The following is a 21,662-nucleotide window of genomic DNA, read 5'->3' on the forward strand; positions in this document are numbered from 1 at the left end:
GATATTGTTGATACTAGTGCTGCTGTGAAATAATCCATGTCTTTCTTTTTTATTCCATTTTTTTTGTTTTTTTAAACACGTACGGTACTACTACATTATGACATTAGCCTTTCATAGTTTCTCATTGGCTATCGAAACTATGGCAAATATTACTAGTACCCTTTTTTACCAATGTAAGAATTGCATCCATTAAAAGTTTTCGTCTTTAAAAAAATCTTGAAAACTTACATTGCATATTAGCATAGTCGCAAAGAATATCTTTCAATTATTCGTCCATGGATTGGATTTTTGTTGAATGGAAAAATAATAATTAAAGAGATATAGTTAGTACATGGTGTTGTTAGCTCATTGGCCCACCTTCCTAATATCCAATATATCAATGCCCACAAAATCCCTAATCAACTTCTCATTATGTGTTTCTTGAAATTAGAGGAGGACCCACCTTCATAATGATTTTATAATTGACAAAAATGATCCAACTGGCTTCACCCTCCTCTGTCTCCCTCCATCTCTCTCTCTCACACACAAGGTGGAGACAGTTGAAAACTTTAAGAAATAGTGAGTATTTTAGATATCAAGAATTGTTCCAAACAGAATAAAAAAAGAATCTTTTGTAAGGTTGAAGAATGTGATGATCACAAACCAACTTCGCCAAGAGCCCATGAAAAGGGAAAATTAATTTACCTTGTGAAGAGAAAAGAGCAGCTTTAAGGGAGCAAATGTGTATGGGCTCTTTCTCCAGAAGAAGACATACTACTATTATGAATGGAATCCAAGAAAAAAATGATAAAAATCAAATCTTGAACCCCTCTCTAATCCAACATTGTTCATCAATAGTAATTGACCAACGTGTGCCATCATTTGATCACTCATATCATGAGTGGCCTCAAAAGCAAGACCGTGCAAGATTGCTTGTGACACGAGCAACGCCGGCCAAGAACCTCATTATTGTCATTTGTCAATACACACTCCCTCCTCTTCTTCAAATTAAACTATACTCATAAAAAATGTACTACCCCAAGATTTATTCAATATATACAGCTTTATTATTGTATCACCCTTCCATTTTCCCACATAAAGTTTTCCCAACTCTCTCTCTCTCTCTCTCTCTCTCTCTCTCTCTCACACACACACACACACACAGTGGGATTATTAGAATTTTGCAGTGAATAGTCCCAGATGCAGTGAGCTTCCCTTCATTAACTCCCACTTGTGTTGTGATTCGGATTCATTCTTGATTCCAAAAACATGGTTGTGGGAGAAGAGCAAGCCTCTGTGTTAGGGTATTCAGTATTTTCTTGTCGTATTCAGCTCATCTTTGAGTGAGTTTGCATCATTTGTTTAATTATTTTCTGTATTATTGGTTGATTATTGCTCGATTCATGAGGTAGGGTTTCAGATGATTCAACTGTAAAAACAGATACTATATCGAATCTCTGTTATCCTTAGTTTCATTGCAGCAGTCTATGAAAGAGTTTCTCGTTTCATCATCTCTCTCATAAAAATTCAATCTTGGCAGTTGGTTTACTTTTTCTCTGATGAAGTAATGATTATACTACTTCTCTAAATAGGATAAATGGGCTTTATTCGAATCTCTGTTATTCTTAGTTTCATTGTAGCAGTCTGTGAATGAGTTTCTCATTTCATCATTTTTCTCACAAAAATTCAATCTTGGCAGTTGGTTTACTTTCCTCTGATGAAGTGATGATTATACTAAGATAAATGGGCTTTATTCAGTAGGTTCTGTTTGTGATACTATTGCTCTTCAAATTCCATTCAAAATCACAGCACTGTTGTCTCTTAATTGCTTATGTTGTCAGAATCAGGATATATGTTGCTTGGTCTCACCATCTTTAGCATTTAGCATTAGCATTTTATTGCCATTTATATATATGGTGTGTTTGATTGCTTCTTGATGGTATTGTTTCAGTTGATAGAGGTTGAATGGATTCAAGTGCACACAACTCTGGTTCCTCAGAATTGGATTTGGATTTGGAGAGGGAGTATGACATCAATCTCAATCTCCCCGGTTCAAGTCCACCGCCATTGCAGAGCTTCGCTGCAGCAGGCTCCGAGAGCAATGCTGCTTACTTCTCGTGGCCGGCCTGCAGGATAAGTGATGCAGCAGAGGATAGAGCACATTACTTTGGCAATCTTCAAAAGGGAGTTTTGCCTGAGATCCACGGTGGGCGCCCAACGGGGTTGCAGGCCACTACCTTGGTCGAGCTGATGACTATTAGGGCGTTCCACAGCAAGCTTCTGAGGCGGTTTAGCCTCGGTACAGCCATTGGGCTTCGTATCCGCAGGGGCTCTTTGACTGATATACCAGCTATACTTGTCTTTGTTGGTAGAAAACTTCATAGGGAATGGCTCAACCCTGCTCAATGCCTGCCTACATCTCTTGAGGTATACTTTGCTACTTCAAACTTGATCAAGATCTCAACTTTCTGGGATATCTTCTTCATGATTGGTTTTGTAGGGACCTGGAGGTGTTTGGTGTGAAGTCGATGTGGTCGAATTCTCCTACTACGGAGCGCCTGCAGCTACCCCGAAAGAGCAGTTCTATACCGAGCTAGTAGATGGATTTGGTGGGAGTGATCCATGCATTGGATCTGGTTCTCAGGTATTTCTTGCTACATTTAAACAGATTTGTGTATGTTGTTGTGTTGTACGGTTCAATAATCGAGCCCTCCGTTGCATTGGAAGGTTGCTAGCCAAGAAACTTATGGAACATTAGGTGCAATTGTTAGAAGCAGAACAGGAAATAGGCAGGTTGGTTTCCTCACAAATAGGCATGTAGCTGTGGATCTTGAATTCCCAAGTCAAAAGATGTTCCATCCATTGCCACCGAGCCTCGGACCGGGTGTCTATCTTGGCGCAGTCGAGAGAGCCACTTCCTTCATCAGCGATGATCGTTGGTATGGCACTTTTGCAGGAACGAATCCAGGTAGTACAATAAACAAAAACACTCCTTTTCTTTCCTCCCTTTGTAGATTCAGGCGCTAATTGGTCGTGTCGTGTAGAGACATTTGTACGTGCTGATGGCGCCTTCATCCCTTTCGCGGAGGACTTCAACATGAGGAACGTCGCAACGCTCGTGAAAGGCATAGGCGAGATTGGCGAAGTCAACAAAATTGACTTGCAGTCTCGCGTGGAGAGCCTCGTTGGGAGGCGAGTCGTGAAAGTTGGGAGGAGTTCGGGTTTGACAAGTGGGACTATAATGGCCTATTCTCTCGAATACAACGACGAAAAGGGCATGTGTTTCTTCACCGATTTTCTCGTTGTTGGAGAGGATCAGCAAACCTTTGATCTCGAAGGCGACAGTGGCAGCCTTATACTGCTAACCGGCACCAATGGCGACAAGCCCCGCCCCATTGGGATCATCTGGGGCGGGACAGCCAACCGGGGCCGTTTGAAGTTGAAAGTAGGCCAGCCTCGGGAGAACTGGACCAGCGGAGTTGATCTAGGCCGCCTCCTTGATCTCCTCGAACTTGATCTCATCACTTGTGCACGCGGCCTTGAAGCTGCATTGCAGGAGCAGAGGAGTGCATCGGGTGCACGGGACTCAACTTCTTGGCCGATAGAGTGGGGCGCGACCAAGGACAAGTCGGAAGACAACTTCGATGTCCATGCTCTAAGCATTCCTCAGGCATCTAGTGATGATGATTCGACGCCACTGTTTAGGAATGACGAGTTTCACATCGAGAGTCGCCTTGAGATAGCTCCGGTGGTCGAGCATCAGTTCATCACGAGGTTCTCGGGCGAATCTCGGGTGAACCAAGAGGAGAGGGAGAGTGAGAATGCACAAGAAATATGTGTTTCTTTGCAGTTAGGAGAACCAGAATGTAAGAAAAGAAAGCTATCTGATTCGCCTAACTCAAACTAGAAGCATGTTTTCTCATGATAGGGTACAATGCGAATAATATCCAATCTATTTGACATGTCCATTTCTTTATCTAATTTTTTACATACTATAAAAATAAATACACAACTATATTCATTTAAACTTGTGAATGCATCAATTAAGATTAATTTTTAATTAAGAGTTGTGCATAAGTAACTAGAGTAGTATTAAAGAATAATACTACTTCATGACTCCTTTTATAAAAAATTAATTTAATCCATATTATCATAGAAATAAAATACATAATTTCACCCATAGATTAAGATATTTTGATAATTAGGTCAGTTAACTCTGAAAAGAAAAATCAACCAAAAACTTGAATTTCATCAGAAATATTTTTTGTACAGTCAAAAGAAAATTTTTTACCCAATAATTTATTTTTGCCATGTCATTTTCGCGCATATATATAATACTTTCTTCTTCACTGTAGTTGAGACATTACGTGGAGAGAAATTTAAGTAGGAAATTGTATTAACAATACTCTATTTCACTCGATCCAGTCCCATCACCCAATTTGCGCACACATGTTTAGGGATGAGGAAAACTACTAAAATACTGCACTAATCGTACCAAAAAATATCGATTTTTCGGTATACCGCAATAACAATGAGGTAAATGTATCAAAAATTATCCACACTAAATGTTCGGTACACCAGATTGTGATAGTACTGAAAATTCGGTATGCTATTGGTATGATATTTTTTCATACCGCGGTTTTCAGTACGGTAAGCGATATGACGTTCTCGGTATGATACCGTACCGACCCACTGCTACACCCGTTGTAGTAACAATTCTATTTCACCCGGTCCAGTACCCATTTACCCAATTCGCGCACACCTATCACACCAATTCACTTCATCTAAATTTTTTGTATAAATCTAAAATATTTTTTGTTATTTTATTATTTATTTTCATAAGTAATTAGGATTATATTTAATTTAGTTTGTTAGGATTTGATTTATTTTTTTATGAGATATTTTTTTAGTATACATATTATAAATATTGTAACAGAGGAGTGATCAATTGCTAATTAAATAAAATCACAAATTAAGATAAGATTTTAGCCATTAGATTAAGAGATCTAGTGGTTGAAATTCATTCTACATGGATTATATTTTAAATTAAAATAATTATTAAATAAACTTAAAGGGTATTAATGTCAATTCTCTCGTCAAATTCATCTCAAAACTTTAAATTTACGTAACTCTCTCGATTTAAATTATTTTTTTGCAAAAAATATATCAAATTAAAGATAATTTTATAAGAATTCCAACGAGATCTCAATTGCATATGTTCCGACGATGTTCGGGTGATGAAATTTGATAAATTATATTTTAATTTTTGTACGTGTTGATAAGCAGATTTTATCAACAAATGCAAAAAAAAAATTCAATATAGTGTATGCAAAATCTCAATATAGTGTAGGTAAAATATCAATAAAACCGTGTTGATATTTTCTTGTACTTGTTTTGATATTCTCATGTCATATTATTAATATTTGTAATACACTATGTTGATATAAAAAACACCCACGAAAATTTTCATATGATAACATAATGACGATATTACCCTTTTGTTGATATTTTTCTACTATTTATTAAAATTTGTGAGCTTTAATCTAATCCACTGATAAGGCTAATTTCATGCATCGGTCTAGGGGTTCATTTCATGAAATTACTAGGTCTAACGCATTGAATTAAGTCAGGTATGTGAAGTTTTTCGCCAGATCCAGGAAAAGAAGAGGACGCTTGCATGGTCCTAGGAAACTGGCGAAAGGGTGAACAATTGGAAGAAAATTGCTAGACGGAGGAAGCCTCGGAGTTGAAGGGTAGAATAGGGATTTCTACGAAAACTCTAGAAGGCTATGTCCGCATCTATAAAAGGGAGAAGCATGCAGGCTGGAGGGACCTTCTCGGGTGGAGGCCTCACTAACAGCCCCTTGCTCGATTCACCTTTCCACACACTTGACTCCAAATTCGCGAGAGATTCCAGTTAGCACTTGGCTGGGGTTCACGTTTTAGCTTTCCGAGAGTGGTTCGAGGGTTGTAACACCGTCCTAGTTCAAGGGCGAAGAAATAATTTACATTTCCGTTGCTGTTTACAGTGATTCCACCGAGCTTCGCTGTTCGAAGCTCAGTTTTCTTTTGTTAACCAATATTTCCTGTTTTATTCCAGATTTTACTTTCGCTTATGTCTATTGTGTTCATTTCTGGTTTGCTGGTTGAGTTCGCTTGAATTCGAGTTGGATTGTCGGAGTTGTTTATTTTTTTTGCAGTTGGTTTCTGATTATTTGCTGATATTTTTCGTTTGGATCTGAAGAATGGTTCTGTTTTTGGATGAATCGGAGGTTGGGTTTTGCTGGAGTTTGTGATTTGTTTGCAGATTGTTCTTGATTGATTGAATTTGGCGGTGATCGGAGCAGATCTGTTAGAATCGGAGTTATGGAGTTGATTTAGTTGATTGTTGAGTTTGGATTGCTTGGATCCGGAGTGGATTAAGCGTCCGACGTGATTCTGAGCAGGAGTGTTTAAATTTCATGCCTAGCTTACGTGTTTTCATTTCATTCCGCCTAGTTTACGTAGATCTAGTTTATTTCCGATTCGTAGCAAGTTTCCGGCATCTCAATTTCTATATTCTGTTCGAATCTGGGAGTATGCTCTGTTTTCTGCATTTGCGTTTCTGAATCTGTTAGGAACTTTGCATGCGAAACTAGCTGGAGCTGATCTGTTATCTGCAGCTTTTTACCGTACTTGCTATATTTGGAATCATGTTCCCCGCTGTTTTATTCTTTCTGCCTAGTCTCAATTAGTTAGTTATTTACTCAGTCAAGGAAGTGATTGTGTCTTTCGGATTTGATGTCTGATTCCAGTAAGTTTTCTGTGTTCTAGGTCTAGCGTTTACATTTCTTGTCTAGATCTAGTGGTAGTTAAAATCTCAACCCCTTTGCGTGGCAGCAGCCGTTTGTTTCCATAGTCTCTTAGCACTACCCTGCGAATCCATCTCTGTGGGATCGACCCCACTTCCCTATACTAATTCATAGTATTCGGGTTGAGGGATTTATTTTTTGAAGGGGAGTCGAGTGTGTCCAACGACAAAAACACTGTAGTTCTCTTGAGTTCCTGGACCCAGTGATCCAGTGGATTTAAGGAGCGTTGTGTCTGGACCGAGCCTTGCATTAATTCTCATATGTGCACACTTGCTTACTCCTGAGTCTAGTCATTCGACATTAGAGTCGAGAGGCAGGCCCAACTCACTTCAAATGGCGCCGTTGCCGGGGATGGATGGCGTGCTTAGTGTTAGTGTTCAGAGTCTGTGGTGTAAATAGTTTTGATTTGTTTTCTTTCTCTTTTGTTTGCAGTTTATGAGCAGAGGCTCAAGGTCTACCTACTGGAGCAACTCATCTGGGTGGAAACACGGCCAGTTTGATTGGCGAGTTAAGGATACAGTCTCTACTGTGACCACCAGATCAGGGTTCACCACGGGAGGCCCGTTTCCGAGTGAATTTACTAGCGACGAATCTTGGACCTCATCAGGACGCGAAGATCCAGAATCACCACCCGAATCAGAAACAGAGTCAGAAACAGGGGAAGAAGAGGAAGTAGTCATGGCGCAGGTGGTAGACCCAGATCCAGAAATCGGCTCTCTCACTGCCCAGTTAGTTGGAGAACCAGCTCAAGCTATAGTGATGAATCCACGCCAGAGGACTATCGAGATCAAGACAAACGTACTCGGCATCTTGCCGACGTTCTCTGGGCGTAGAAATGAGTGTCCGTATGAGTTCTTAAATGAATTCAGTAAGTTATGTGGTATTCAGAAGAGGCCGAATGATGCAACAGAGGAGGATTATCGCCTACGAGCGATTCCGTTTACCTTGAAGGGGGAAGCTAATACGTGGCTATTGAGGTTGCCTCCGGATTCTATCCGCACGTGGAGGGACTTCAAGTTAGAATTCTTAGATTATTTCTTCCCATCCAACAAGACGAATGCACTTAAGAAAGAAATACTAGAGTGTAAGCAAGATTACGATGAATCGTTGAGTCAGTATTGGTCGAGATTTAAGGGGTTGTTGGATGCATGCCCGAATCACCGAATGATAGAGGCAGAGACCTACTCTCTGTTTTACGAAGGAGCAACTTCCGAGTCAAAGGACTTAATGAACTCCTCCAGTGGGGGAAATTTCACAAGAAAAAGGGGAAGTGAGGCAAGAGAGATCCTAGGGAAGTTGATTGACGCTAAGAAGACGTACGATAACCCTAGGAATGCAGTGAAAAGAGGATCGGTGCATGCTGTGAGAGAACAAGAAGATGACAAAGTCGAAGCAAGGATTGATAGGCTCGAGAAGGCTCTTTTGAACGTGATTGAAAAGACGATTCCACTGGCTTCACAAGGGAAGGAGAAATCTCCTGGTCCAGGAGATAATCAAATGCAACAATATTACGGGACCCAGGAAGGAGATTATCAGGCCCAGGTCAATGCAATGGGAAGTTGGAATCCCGATGGGAGCTGGAATCCAGGGAGACAGAGAGATGCGCCTTGGAGAAACCATCCAAATTTCAGATGGACTGACAATGAACAGAATCAGCTGGCACCACAACAAAGTCAGCAGTTTGCACCTCAGCCCGAAAGACAAGGTAACTGGTCAGGAAGGAATCAAGAAGGGCAGGGCAACTGGATCAATCGTAACCAAGGAGACCACCCAAACTGGGGAAACAGAAATCAGAGCAATCAGGGGAACTCTTATGTACCACCACACCAAAGGAATTTTCAGAACAATTACCAGGGCCAAGGAAATCAATACAATAACTCTTCAGGCGGTCAAGGAAACGCTCGTCAGAATCAAGTGAGTGGACCAACTCTGAGTATAGGGCCAGGGCCCAGTCAGCCCCCGAAACCACCAAAAAGTATCGATGATATGGTGCACGACCTCGTCAGTTCTCAGCAACATATGCAAAACAACCTGCAATCGAACAATGACGTAGTGCACAAGCTTCAAGACGCTCAGCAAGAACAGAAAGCAGCCATGGATATGCTGGCTAAGCAATTGTCCCAAATAGCCACTTCTTTGAGTGACATGCGGGGAAACGAAGGAAAAATTCCAGCCTCAGTAAGGCCACCTGATAGAGCTAATATAAGTCAGATTACCTTGAGGTCCAGGAAAGGATATGAGGGACCGGTGGTGAGAACAAAGGAGGGGACAGATCCTAAGGAAGGCAAGAAGAAAGAGGATACAACTCCCACACCCAGACACTTGGAGGGAGGAAGTCCCTTGGTCAAGGATGATCTTGAGGAAAAAGATTTGGAGAAACAATTGCCTAGACCGACCGAACCATTCTTCCTCGACCCAGAGCCGGAGTTGGAAGATGAGGCAGTGGGAAAAGAAACTGGAGAGTTATCAGCTGAAAGTTCTACCGGAGCAGGGAAGCGACTGAAACCTTTTCCAAGTCGGGGGGAAGCCAAGAAACAGAAGGAAGAACCGGTAGACTTCATGGACATTTTTGGGAAGTTGGAAATCAATCTGCCATTTTTACAGGCCCTGAAGATGCCAGTCTTTAGCAAGTTCATCAAGGAATTTATAGCTGGGAAGGCTAGGCCCAGTGGGAAAATTCTGATAGGCGAGAATGTCTCCGCAGTAATTCAGAAGAGGAAGATGCCTTCAAAATGCAATGACCCAGGTATGTTCACCTTACCCATCTCTATTGGTGACGTGAAAATCGAGCATGCTATGTCTGATTTAGGTGCGTCGATAAACGTGTCACCACTTTCCATATACAAGAAGTTAGTTGGGGTAGGCATGGTAGATACGAAAGTTGTGATTCAATTGGCGGATAGGTCATGCATCTGTCCTGAAGGGGTGCTTGAGAATGTGATAGTCAGGGTACATGACTTCTTGTACCCTGCTGATTTCCATGTGATTAAGATGAGTGATAATGAGTCTGCTGAGTCGGGCGGAGTACTTTTAGGGAGACCTTTCCTACGTACCGCTAAAACTATCATTGATGTTTTTGATGGAACAATTTGCCTTGATTATAATGGGGAGAAATATACATTCAGTATAGATGAGGCAATGAAGAAACCTCTTGACGTTGAAAACCTGCATGCTATAGATGTTATTAACCCTTTGGTCCAGGAATACCTTGAGACGGAATTAATGCAGGAACAGATTGAGAACTCCGAGATGAGTCATGCCATTGATAGAGAGGTAGCCAGTTGGTGTCAAGCAATGAACACAAGTGAGTTATCTGATGAGGAGTTAGCTGAAGCAATTCTGGAATTCTGTGCAAATCCGGAACTAGTTAGGTCAAGAAAGACACCGTATGTGGCGAGTGTGGAAGGTTCTGCTGGGTCGAGGAAGGGAATGACTACGGAAGAAACAGAGAAAAATCCCTTGCCCCAGGAAAAAGATGTTCCCAAGAAAGAGCTGAAAACACTTCCACCAGGCCTAAAGTATGCTTATATAGAGGAGAACGAAACTTTCCCTGTTATTATCAACAGCAGCTTGACCGAAGGACAAGAAGAGGAACTGCTGAAGGTAATCCGAAGAAACAAGAAGGCTATTGGGTGGACACTCTCTGACTTGGTAGGAATTAGTCCAGATTTGTGCATGCATCACATCCGTTTGGAGGAAGGAGCAAAAGCCTGCAGAGATCCTCAACGCAAATTGAATCCTAACATGAGGGAGGAAGTGCTGAAGGAAGTATTGAAACTACTCTCCCTAGGAATCATTTATTCCATACCAGACAGTGAATGGGTGAGTCCAGTCCATATGGTACCCAAGAAGTCAGGAATACAGGTGGTCAAGAACGACAAGAATGAATTGGTGCCCACCAGACTAGTCACTGGGTGGAGGATGTGCATCGATTATAGGAAGTTAAATGAAGCGACCAAGAAAGACCATTTCCCTCTACCTTTCATTGACCAGATGCTGGAAAGGCTGGCGGGCAAGCAATATTTCTGTTTCCTAGACGGGTATAGTGGGTATTTTCAAATCTATGTGGATCCCGAGGACCAGGAGAAGACAACTTTCACGTGTCCTTTCGGCACGTATTCTTACAGGAGGATGCCGTTTGGCCTGTGCAATGCGCCAGACACTTTTCAGCGGTGTATGATGAGTATCTTCTCGGATCTTTTGGAGGACTGCATCGAGATTTTTATGGACGACTTCACTGTGTACGGGAATTCATTTGACTCATGTTTGGCTAGTTTGGATAGAGTATTGAGAAGGTGCCAGGAAAAACATTTGGTTTTGAACTTCGAGAAATGCCACTTTATGGTCCTTGAGGGAATTGTCCTAGGGCACGTAGTCTCGGAAAAAGGTATACAGGTAGACCAGGCAAAGATTGAGGTGATATCAAAACTGCCTTACCCGACGAACCAGAAGGAGGTAAGAGGATTCCTAGGGCACGCAGGATTTTATAGAAGATTCATAAAGGATTTTGCGAAGATTGCTCAGCCACTCACTCATTTGCTGCACAATGATGTTGAGTTTGTTTTCAATGAGGAGTGCATAAAGGCTTTTCAACTACTGAAAGATAGACTAGTATCGGCTCCCATTATCCGAGCACCCGATTGGAGTTTGCCATTTGAAATAATGTGCGACGCAAGTGACTATGCAGTAGGGGCGGTGCTAGGTCAAAGAGTTGACGGAAAAAGTTACGTAATTTTCTATGCATCAAAAACGCTCAACCAGGCCCAGAAAAACTATGACACCACGGAGAAGGAAATGTTGGCAGTCGTGTACTCTTTTGAAAAATTCCGACCATATTTGCTTGGGTTGAGGGTGATAGTCTTCACTGATCACGCTGCAATAAAGTACTTGCTGGCGAAGAAAGAATCCAAGCCGAGATTAATCCGTTGGGTGTTGCTTTTGCAAGAATTCGATTGGGAAGTTAGAGATAAAAAGGGAACTGAAAATAAAGTAGCCGATCATCTGAGCAGGATATTTCAAGGGGAGACCGAGGAAGCAATACCGGACGCATTCCCTGAGGAACATTTGTACTACGTGAAAAAAATTCCTCGACCTATCAGCTGGGAGGAGGTTATGGAGTTAACAGGTCCAGGGGATGCCGAAAAAGGGAAATGCCTTCAAAACGCTGAGCCATGGTTCGCAGACCTGGCGAATTACTTAGTCACTGGAGAAGTGCCCAGTTCGCAAGTAATCTCCCGAGCCCAGAAGATGAAATTGAAGAGCGAGGCCAAGTACTATTTCTGGGATGACCCGTATTTGTGGCGAATGGGAGCCGACCAAGTAATCCGGAGGTGTATCCCGGAGTGGGAACAGAGGGATGTGCTGAATCATTGCCATGCCCTAGCTTGTGGAGGTCACTTTGGACCTAGGAAGACCGCAAGGAAGGTGTTAGACAGTGGTTTTTACTGGCCTACATTGCATAGGGATGCGTTCGAATTTTGTCAGAATTGTGAGAGGTGTCAACAGACCGGGGGAATATCCAGGAGGGATGAGATGCCGCAAGTTCCAGTGATTGTGTGTGAGATCTTCGATGTTTGGGGGATGGACTTCATGGGTCCATTTCCATCTTCATACGGGAACACTTACATACTTGTGGCAGTGGATTATGTGTCAAAGTGGATAGAGGCAAAAGCAACCACCTCGTGTGAAGCTAAGGAGGTACCAAAGTTTCTTAGAGCTAACATTTTCAACAGGTACGGAGTGCCCAGAGCTATAATATCTGACAATGGGACGCACTTCCGCAACCGGACTATTGAAGCTCTGATGAGAAAATATGGTGTCCACCACAGACTGTCTACACCTTATCATCCTCAATCCAACGGCCAGGCGGAAATATCCAACAGAGAAATAAAGGCGATACTGGAAAAGACGGTTAATCCGTCCAGGAAAGACTGGAGTAAGAGGCTTGGAGACGCACTATGGGCTTACCGGACGGCATACAAGACGTCTATTGGGATGTCACCATATAGGCTTGTGTTCGGCAAAATGTGTCAGTTGCCCGTGGGAGTAGAACACCGAGCATATTGGGCGGTCAAGGAGATAAACATGAGACCCGAATCCTGCGAGGAAGAGAGGAAATTGCAGCTGCAGGAGTTGGAGGAGCTAAGGCTGGAGTCATATGAATCGGCGATGTGGTACAAAGAGAAAACGAGACTCTGGCATGACAAGAACCTCCGGGTCAAGGAATTGCAAGTCGGGCAGAAGGTTCTTCTATTCCAATCCCGGCTCAAGCTAATGCCTGGTAAGTTAAAGTCCAAATGGATTGGGCCATACACTGTTGTGAGTCTGCGTGCAAATGGAGCTGTAGAAATCCAGGGAAGTTCTTCAAACTCTACTCCTTTTCTTGTTAACGGTCATAGGGTAAAGGTATTTAGGGATAGCTCGGAGATGTGTGTAGTGGACGAAATGCCACTACGCGCACTCCATGATATCGCCTAATAGATCTGGGAAGTGAGTGTTCTTAGAAATTTCCTAGGTCCAGCATCCAAGAAGTTTTAGCATGACCTGACCTAGGGAATCTTGAGAACACTTGAACATAAATTGTAAATATTCAATCGCCTTCTTTAAATCAAGAAAAACCCAAACAAATCAGAAAAAAATAATCTTCCAAAAATATTTTCGAAATACCAGACTCCTTAAGGAATGTTTTTCATACTGTCATACCCTAGACCCGGGGAGTCTGGCATTTCAATTTTTAGTTTAATGTTTTTCTCTAAGTGTGATTTTGCAGAAGGAATTCACAAGGGTAAGGAGTTGTGGAGTAAAAATTTTGGAGGGAGTTGGCACCGGTTCAGATTTCAAAAGGCACTTTATGGGGAGGCGTACGGTCGCAAGCGTCATCACCTGCAACCGCCTACCAAAACGTCCTCTCTCATGCCTACACTATAATCGTTTTGCCTTTTTATTTCTCGTTACCTATTCTCTCTCCAATATTCACAAACACAAAAATCCCCAATTTCCTCTCCCCTTTTACTCTCTCTAACCCTAATTTGCTAATTCCGCCCCAAATTCCTTACAAAAATTCCCCAAAACAACATCCACGGAAAACAAACAAGGAACCGGAAGCACCTCAGGGTCCGCCGACTCTGGGGCGGCGGCGTTTATGGCCGAGCTATTCCAGAAATTTGGGGGTGCGGAGAAGGCGATGGAGGCATTCGCCATGTTTGCAACCGCAATGGGTAAATCCGTACAAGCTGCTCCGTCTTCTAGTGTACCACAACCGGAGACCGTCTCAGAACCCGTCGCCGAACCTGAAACCGTTCAAGAAGCCATCGCCATTCCGGAACCCACTGCCGTACCAGAGGAGACAGTTGCTCCGGAGACCACCACACAACCAGAGGACATTCAAGAATCCACGACCCCTAGCCCGGAACCAACCACCGCAGGGAATCGTGAAGACGACTCAGATTTGGTCACAGGGTTGGAATTGTTGGCTATGTGCGAACCAAGATTAGACTCTGCAACTGAGGGGGTGAAGCCCGTACTTGCTAGTGAGGAATATGTTGAGAAAGTTGTTCTGAACCCGTCTGAGGAAGTAAGAGTTTCTGTTGCTGATGTTAGTGTTTCTGAGGGGGAAACCCCTGTTTTGGAAGAATCTGTGGGGGGGGAAGCCCCTATAGATGGTGAAGGTGGGGGCGACGAGGCCCTAAATTCTGAACAAAATGTGGAGGGGGATACCCCTGAGAAACCGGTGGGTACTGAGGCCCACGTCGGAGAAGGATTTGAGGGGGTAGAGACCCCTGTTTACATCTCGGGGGCAACCCCATTGTTGTCCAAGGAGGGAGAAGCCCTCGATTCTGAAATTAGCCAGGAACCCGCTGACGCCGGGGTGAAGTTGATTGTGGATCTGACCGAGATCCCAGAGGAGACCGACTCGCCGGTCAACCCCAGAGATGCTAGGAGGCGGGCTCGCCGGAGCCTCATTGATGAGATTGATGAAACTGTGGAGCCGACGGAGGAAGAATTGCTGGGTCCAGAGACCGCAGCATCTGAACAGGTGAACTCTCCCAGACCTGGCAGGGGGGAGAGTGATGAGGAGAAACGTCGCCAAGCGGCTGAGAAGAAAAGGAAGGGGAAACAAATTGCTCCTTCCTCGACCAAGAAGGCGAGAGGGAACTCTACTGAATCCACGCTTCCGCCGGCAGCTAAGGTGCCATATGCCGCAGAAACCGAGAGCCCTTCTGAGTCCAGCGACTCGGAAGAGGAACAAGGAGAGGAATTCAACTTTGAGCCAACCGAAGTATGGATAACAAACAGCTTGCTAGATGAAATGAGGACGTTTGACGACCCAAAGCGCACGACCATTTATAAGGAGAAGAGTACTGAGGGGAAGGTCGCTAAGTCCGGAAAGATGTATAGCTCATCGGAGCTCAAAACGATTGCTTGCAACGATGAATTCCGGACTTATATCGACTCAATAGGCTTCGATTGGTTGCTCAAGCACAGTACTACCGAGGTTCCGATTGACCTGGCCCGAGAATTCTTTTCCACCTTCCGATTTAAGTCCACTACCGATTTGGATGCCGACTCCATTAATTTCAGACTTTTCAGTGAGGAACATACGATGAGCATCCGGGAATGGACCTTGCGGATGGGTTTGCAGACGCGAACGGAGGACGATGAAGGCCTGTGGAGCGAGAGGATGATTGGTCCCCCGAAAATGACGCCGGGATTCAAAGCGCAAAGCGCATGGGAGTTCTTGACTCACCCGAGGGTGGGTCAGTTTAAAACAAGCTTTTCGAAGGCACACCACATCGAAAATAGGGTCCTGAGGTTTGCCCAGACTTTTATTAGTTACAATTTAATGGGCATAGCCAACAACGCTCTGACTACCGCCGATCTGTACTTCACATGGTGCATGGCTACGGGGGTAAGAGTTCACTTGGGCTACTGGATAGCCCAAGCCTGCCATCAAGTGACTGCAAATCCTTCCCGGCACCTATACACGTGCCACTTGCTCGGAGCTTATCTGCAGAGGAATGTGATCATGAAGATCCATAAGGCATGCCGAGAGGTAAAGACATGTTCGCCCCCTGAGGTTTTTAACATGGATTATTTTTTCAATAAAGGGTTGCTGATCGCACGCGGAAGGGAAATATGCTTTTACGAGATTGGGCAGTCAGAGACTCAGGTGAAACAGGAATCCGATGTGGTGGAAGTGAAGAATACTACTGGTTTGGAAGCAGGAGCTAGGATAGAAGTAGAGGAAGTGCGAAAGGAGGTTGGTTGGATGAGGTCAGAAATGAAGATGGTTCGGAATGAAATTGTGTCCCTGCGGGGTAAAGGGAAGGATAGTAGTGAGGCTGAGAAAGTGAGGAAGGAAGTCGCCGGAGTACGAATGGAGATGGAAGAAATGAGAGTCGAAGTTCGGAAGGTTAGGGAGGAAATGGTGACCCTCAAGGGGCGCATGTCTGATCTTGTGGCGACATCGACCAGATGTACTGAAAAGATGACGGAAGGTGTTGAGTTGATGATGGCAATGACAAAGTGGCTTAGAGCAAGGTTCCCAGAGACACCGAAGGAACTTCCGAAGCCTAGCGGCGATTCTACAACGCCAGGTCAAGGAAGTCTGACTGCGCAGAAGCCACCGCATGACCCAGACTACTCCATCTCCCTCTCGGCCCGTGATATTGAAGACAACCGTACCCCGCCCGACAGAAGAACGACAAGAGAAGCCGGAGTTGCCAGCCAGAAAGAAAGCTAATGTGACCCACCAGACAGCGCCACCAAAGTCTGGCCCTCGCGGGGGCCAGACCCCGAATTGAACCCCCCACGGAGCCAAGTAACCCTTTTTTTTATTTTATTTTCCGTTTTGTTTGTGTTCTTATATGCCAGCATGCTCTGTAATTGTACATATGTGTTGCCTTTCTTACACTTAGCCCAACTTTTGGTCTAAGTGTGAGAAGGGGGTGTTTTGTTTTTTTTGCATGCCTTAGTTTGTTTGTTGCGCCTTCTCCCACTTAGCCCGATGCTCGGTCTAAGTGTGAGAAGTTTTGCTCTGTATTTGTGTTTGTTGTTGTTTGCTTTATCGGTCTGCTGTTAGTACTTCCCTTTTCCCCCTTCACTACGATGGCTTGGGGACAAGCTTGAGTGAAGCGGGAGGGGGGAGTAAGTATCGTTTTTGTGTCTTAGAATGTGTGCTTCGCATGAGCTAGCTAGATAATAAGGCAAGATCCCCTTAGTAAGAGTGATTGAAGAGAGAAAGCAGATCAACTTTGACACTTTCTTCCTTAATAAGCCGAATGCGATCTGAATGAAGTTAGGACGATGGAAAACGCCTTAGATAACCTAGCTGTACAGCCCTACTATAAAGAGAGTTATAAGCCTAAACACTTTTAGAGCTAACATGAAACAATGGGCTATCACTTGATGCTTAGGGAGTAGAGTATGGAGGAGAAAAAAAATGGGTTAAGGAGGAATAAGCTGGACGAAGTCCAGAAACCGGAGGTATAAGCAGGACGAAGTCCAGGGGAAAAAAAAAATAGGAGGAATAAGCTGGACGAAGTCCAGGGGAAAGGGGTTGTAATACAGAAAAATGAGGAAGAGAAAAAAAAAAATCGTAGCCTGGCCGAGGGAAATTCATAGGAAAGGAGGAAGAATAGGGAGAAAACTCTCATAACCCGACGCATCAGTGGTATAACTCTAACTTTGGAGCGTTTTTGATCCTAACATCCCTGGTGAGGAATGAGTGATCGAGCGAACCTAACAGATGTGAAATCAATAGGCTATCTTGACTAACTGACAGACCGTTTAGGCAGACGAAGGAAGGGAGAAGATTTGAAGACTGTAATCGATCAGATTGAACTTAAACTTGTGGGGATAGTAGCTTAAAAATTCGAAACTAGTTCATGCTTGTTTGTTTTGTTAGGTCTAGGAGTTTGTTTTGTTTTCATTTTTTTAAAGTTTTACTTGGTAACCATGCATTGAAATTCGCCTTATTCCTATTTTCTTGTCTTTCATACTTGAGGACAAGCATGGTTTAAGTGTGAGCAGTTTGATAAGGCTAATTTCATGCATCGGTCTAGGGGTTCATTTCATGAAATTACTGGGTCTAACGCATTGAATTAAGTCAGGTATATGAAGTTTTTCTCCAGATCCAGGAAAAGAAGAGGACGCTTGCATGGTCTTAGGAAACTGGCGAAAGGGTGAACAATTGGAAGAAAATTGCTAGACGGAGGAAGCCTCGGAGTTGAAGGGTAGAATAGGGATTTCTACGAAAACTCTAGAAGGCTATGTCCGCATCTATAAAAGGGAGAAGCATGCAGGCTGGAGGGACCTTCTCGGGTGGAGGCCTCACTAACAGCCTCTTGCTCGATTCACCTTTCCACATACTTGACTCCAAATTCGCGAGAGATTCCAGTTAGCACTTGGCTGGGGTTCACGTTTTAGCTTTCCGAGAGTGGTTCGAGGGTTGTAACACCGTCCTAGTTCAAGGGCGAAGAAACAATTTACATTTCCGTTGCTGTTTACACTGATTCCACCGAGCTTCGCTGTTCGAAGCTCAGTTTTCTTTTGTTAACCAATATTTCCTGTTTTATTCCAGATTTTACTTTCGCTTATGTCTATTGTGTTCATTTCTGGTTTGCTGGTTGAGTTCGCTTGAATTCGAGTTGGATTGTCGGAGTTGTTTATTTTTTTTGCAGTTGGTTTCTGATTATTTGCTGATATTTTTCGTTTGGATCTGAAGAATGGTTCTGTTTTTGGATGAATCGGAGGTTGGGTTTTGCTGGAGTTTGTGATTTGTTTGCAGATTGTTCTTGATTGATTGAATTTGGCGGTGATCGGAGCAGATCTGTTAGAATCAGAGTTATGGAGTTGATTTAGTTGATTGTTGAGTTTGGATTGCTTGGATCCGGAGTGGATTAAGCGTCCGACGTGATTCTGAGCAGGAGTGTTTAAATTTCATGCCTAGCTTACGTGTTTTCATTTCATTCCGCCTAGTTTACGTAGATCTAGTTTATTTCCGATTCGTAGCAAGTTTCCGGCATCTCAATTTCTATATTCTGTTCGAATCTGGGAGTATGCTCTGTTTTCTGCATTTGCGTTTCTGAATCTGTTAGGAACTTTGCATGCGAAACTAGCTGGAGCTGATCTGTTATCTGCAGCTTTTTACCGTACTTGCTATATTTGGAATCATGTTCCCCGCTGTTTTATTCTTTCTGCCTAGTCTCAATTAGTTAGTTATTTACTCAGTCAAGGAAGTGATTGTGTCTTTCGGATTTGATGTCTGATTCCAGTAAGTTTTCTGTGTTCTAGGTCTAGCGTTTACATTTCTTGTCTAGATCTAGTGGTAGTTAAAATCTCAACCCCTTTGCGTGGCAGCATCCGTTTGTTTCCATAGTCTCTTAGCACTACCCTGCGAATCCATCTCTGTGGGATCGACCCCACTTCCCTATACTAATTCATAGTATTCGGGTTGAGGGATTTATTTTTTGAAGGGGAGTCGAGTGTGTCCAACGACAAAAACACTGTAGTTCTCTTGAGTTCCTGGACCCAGTGATCCAGTGGATTTAAGGAGCGTTGTGTCTGGACCGAGCCTTGCATTAATTCTCATATGTGCACACTTGCTTACTCCTGAGTCTAGTCATTCGACATTAGAGTCGAGAGGCAGGCCAAACTCACTTCAAATGGCGCCGTTGCCGGGGATGGATGGCGTGCTTAGTGTTAGTGTTCAGAGTCTGTGGTGTAAATAGTTTTGATTTGTTTTCTTTCTCTTTTGTTTGCAGTTTATGAGCAGAGGCTCAAGGTCTACCTACTGGAGCAACTCATCTGGGTGGAAACACGGCCAGTTTGATTGGCGAGTTAAGGATACAGTCTCTACTGTGACCACCAGATCAGGGTTCACCACGGGAGGCCCGTTTCCGAGTGAATTTACTAGCGACGAATCTTGGACCTCATCAGGACGCGAAGATCCAGAATCACCACCCGAATCAGAAACAGAGTCAGAAACAGGGGAAGAAGAGGAAGTAGTCATGGCGCAGGTGGTAGACCCAGATCCAGAAATCGGCTCTCTCACTGCCCAGTTAGTTGGAGAACCAGCTCAAGCTATAGTGATGAATCCACGCCAGAGGACTATCGAGATCAAGACAAACGTACTCGGCATCTTGCCGACGTTCTCTGGGCGTAGAAATGAGTGTCCGTATGAGTTCTTAAATGAATTCAGTAAGTTATGTGGTATTCAGAAGAGGCCGAATGATGCAACAGAGGAGGATTATCGCCTACGAGCGATTCCGTTTACCTTGAAGGGGGAAGCTAATACGTGGCTATTGAGGTTGCCTCCGGATTCTATCCGCACGTGGAGGGACTTCAAGTTAGAATTCTTAGATTATTTCTTCCCATCCAACAAGACGAATGCACTTAAGAAAGAAATACTAGAGTGTAAGCAAGATTACGATGAATCGTTGAGTCAGTATTGGTCGAGATTTAAGGGGTTGTTGGATGCATGCCCGAATCACCGAATGATAGAGGCAGAGACCTACTCTCTGTTTTACGAAGGAGCAACTTCCGAGTCAAAGGACTTAATGAACTCCTCCAGTGGGGGAAATTTCACAAGAAAAAGGGGAAGTGAGGCAAGAGAGATCCTAGGGAAGTTGATTGACGCTAAGAAGACGTACGATAACCCTAGGAATGCAGTGAAAAGAGGATCGGTGCATGCTGTGAGAGAACAAGAAGATGACAAAGTCGAAGCAAGGATTGATAGGCTCGAGAAGGCTCTTTTGAACGTGATTGAAAAGACGATTCCACTGGCTTCACAAGGGAAGGAGAAATCTCCTGGTCCAGGAGATAATCAAATGCAACAATATTACGGGACCCAGGAAGGAGATTATCAGGCCCAGGTCAATGCAATGGGAAGTTGGAATCCCGATGGGAGCTGGAATCCAGGGAGACAGAGAGATGCGCCTTGGAGAAACCATCCAAATTTCAGATGGACTGACAATGAACAGAATCAGCTGGCACCACAACAAAGTCAGCAGTTTGCACCTCAGCCCGAAAGACAAGGTAACTGGTCAGGAAGGAATCAAGAAGGGCAGGGCAACTGGATCAATCGTAACCAAGGAGACCACCCAAACTGGGGAAACAGAAATCAGAGCAATCAGGGGAACTCTTATGTACCACCACACCAAAGGAATTTTCAGAACAATTACCAGGGCCAAGGAAATCAATACAATAACTCTTCAGGCGGTCAAGGAAACGCTCGTCAGAATCAAGTGAGTGGACCAACTCTGAGTATAGGGCCAGGGCCCAGTCAGCCCCCGAAACCACCAAAAAGTATCGATGATATGGTGCACGACCTCGTCAGTTCTCAGCAACATATGCAAAACAACCTGCAATCGAACAATGACGTAGTGCACAAGCTTCAAGACGCTCAGCAAGAACAGAAAGCAGCCATGGATATGCTGGCTAAGCAATTGTCCCAAATAGCCACTTCTTTGAGTGACATGCGGGGAAACGAAGGAAAAATTCCAGCCTCAGTAAGGCCACCTGATAGAGCTAATATAAGTCAGATTACCTTGAGGTCCAGGAAAGGATATGAGGGACCGGTGGTGAGAACAAAGGAGGGGACAGATCCTAAGGAAGGCAAGAAGAAAGAGGATACAACTCCCACACCCAGACACTTGGAGGGAGGAAGTCCCTTGGTCAAGGATGATCTTGAGGAAAAAGATTTGGAGAAACAATTGCCTAGACCGACCGAACCATTCTTCCTCGACCCAGAGCCGGAGTTGGAAGATGAGGCAGTGGGAAAAGAAACTGGAGAGTTATCAGCTGAAAGTTCTACCGGAGCAGGGAAGCGAC

At 43.9% G+C, this 21,662-nt stretch overlaps 1 protein-coding gene across 2 annotated transcripts; it reads left to right on the forward strand.

Moving 5' to 3' along the window:
- The first annotated feature begins 970 nt into the window (after positions 1 to 970).
- On the forward strand, positions 971 to 3,941 carry LOC121788006 (protein NARROW LEAF 1-like). 2 transcript variants are annotated; one of them, XM_042186861.1, is made up of 5 exons: positions 971 to 1,283; positions 1,931 to 2,406; positions 2,480 to 2,623; positions 2,707 to 2,947; positions 3,024 to 3,941. In XM_042186861.1, exons 2-5 carry the CDS (start codon positions 1,945 to 1,947, stop codon positions 3,884 to 3,886), a joined length of 1,710 nt encoding a protein of 569 aa, XP_042042795.1. In that variant the 5' UTR covers positions 971 to 1,283; positions 1,931 to 1,944; the 3' UTR covers positions 3,887 to 3,941. The 2 variants fall into 2 exon arrangements, with proteins under 2 accessions (XP_042042795.1, XP_042042794.1); XM_042186860.1 differs by having other exon boundaries at positions 973 to 1,322.
- The last annotated feature ends 17,721 nt before the right edge of the window (positions 3,942 to 21,662 follow it).

Source organism: Salvia splendens, chromosome 22 (genome assembly GCF_004379255.2).
Source record: "Salvia splendens isolate huo1 chromosome 22, SspV2, whole genome shotgun sequence".
NCBI lineage: Eukaryota > Viridiplantae > Streptophyta > Magnoliopsida > Lamiales > Lamiaceae > Salvia > Salvia splendens.

Bases quoted from the DNA above. Each gene is read 5' to 3' on its own strand.
- LOC121788006 (XM_042186861.1), top strand. From the start codon at position 1,945: ATGGATTCAAGTGCACACAACTCTGGTTCCTCAGAATTGGATTTGGAT. The intron at 2,624-2,706 runs GTATTTCTTGCT...TTGCATTGGAAG, and splicing joins GCATTGGATCTGGTTCTCAG to GTTGCTAGCCAAGAAACTTA. The intron at 2,948-3,023 runs GTAGTACAATAA...CGTGTCGTGTAG, and splicing joins TTTTGCAGGAACGAATCCAG to AGACATTTGTACGTGCTGAT.